The sequence below is a fragment of the Penaeus monodon genome, chromosome 25 (genome assembly GCF_015228065.2).
Source record: "Penaeus monodon isolate SGIC_2016 chromosome 25, NSTDA_Pmon_1, whole genome shotgun sequence".
In the NCBI taxonomy this organism is placed as follows: Eukaryota; Metazoa; Arthropoda; class Malacostraca; order Decapoda; family Penaeidae; genus Penaeus; species Penaeus monodon.
In genome coordinates this window covers 4,230,037-4,230,405 of record NC_051410.1, presented here as the reverse complement: position 1 = coordinate 4,230,405, position 369 = coordinate 4,230,037, and the positions used below count along the sequence as shown (strand labels likewise).

The window sequence follows — 369 nt, the reverse complement described above, 5'->3', positions numbered from 1 at the left end:
CCATAGAAGGTGCGAAGTGTTCTAAATAGTCAACCATGTACGTCCCTGGAATAGTATATAGAATAAGTCAGCGCATAAAGAATAATAAAGAAACTGTAATACAGAAACTATAATCATTGTAAACTCTCTCAGGTTTTTAAAGTAAAACAAAACATAAAAAGTCACAGGTTGTTGCCATTGCCATTGTCATCGTCGCCATCTCAGGTATTGCGCTTCTCCGCCGGCAGATGTTTCCGGAGAGACGCGAAGCCTCGTTTTTTTTATTCTTTAATTCTTATATATCGTTTTTTTTTCGTTTCTTAACTGGGGAAGAAGAGAAAAATGAAAGAGAAATGGAAAGCAGAGAAAATTTGAGGGAAAATTGACCTA

The 369-nt window shown here is 36.3% G+C and overlaps 1 protein-coding gene across 1 annotated transcript in view; it reads left to right on the top strand.

Moving 5' to 3' along the window:
• The window catches only part of LOC119589302 (zinc finger and BTB domain-containing protein 7B-like), a 53,190-nt gene that overhangs the window by 48,841 nt on the left and 3,980 nt on the right, over positions 1-369 (top strand). Inside the window, exon 6 of the mRNA XM_037937925.1 lies at positions 133-204. Coding sequence (XP_037793853.1) covers positions 133-204 — 72 coding nt within the window. The remainder of the gene's footprint in view (positions 1-132; positions 205-369) is intronic.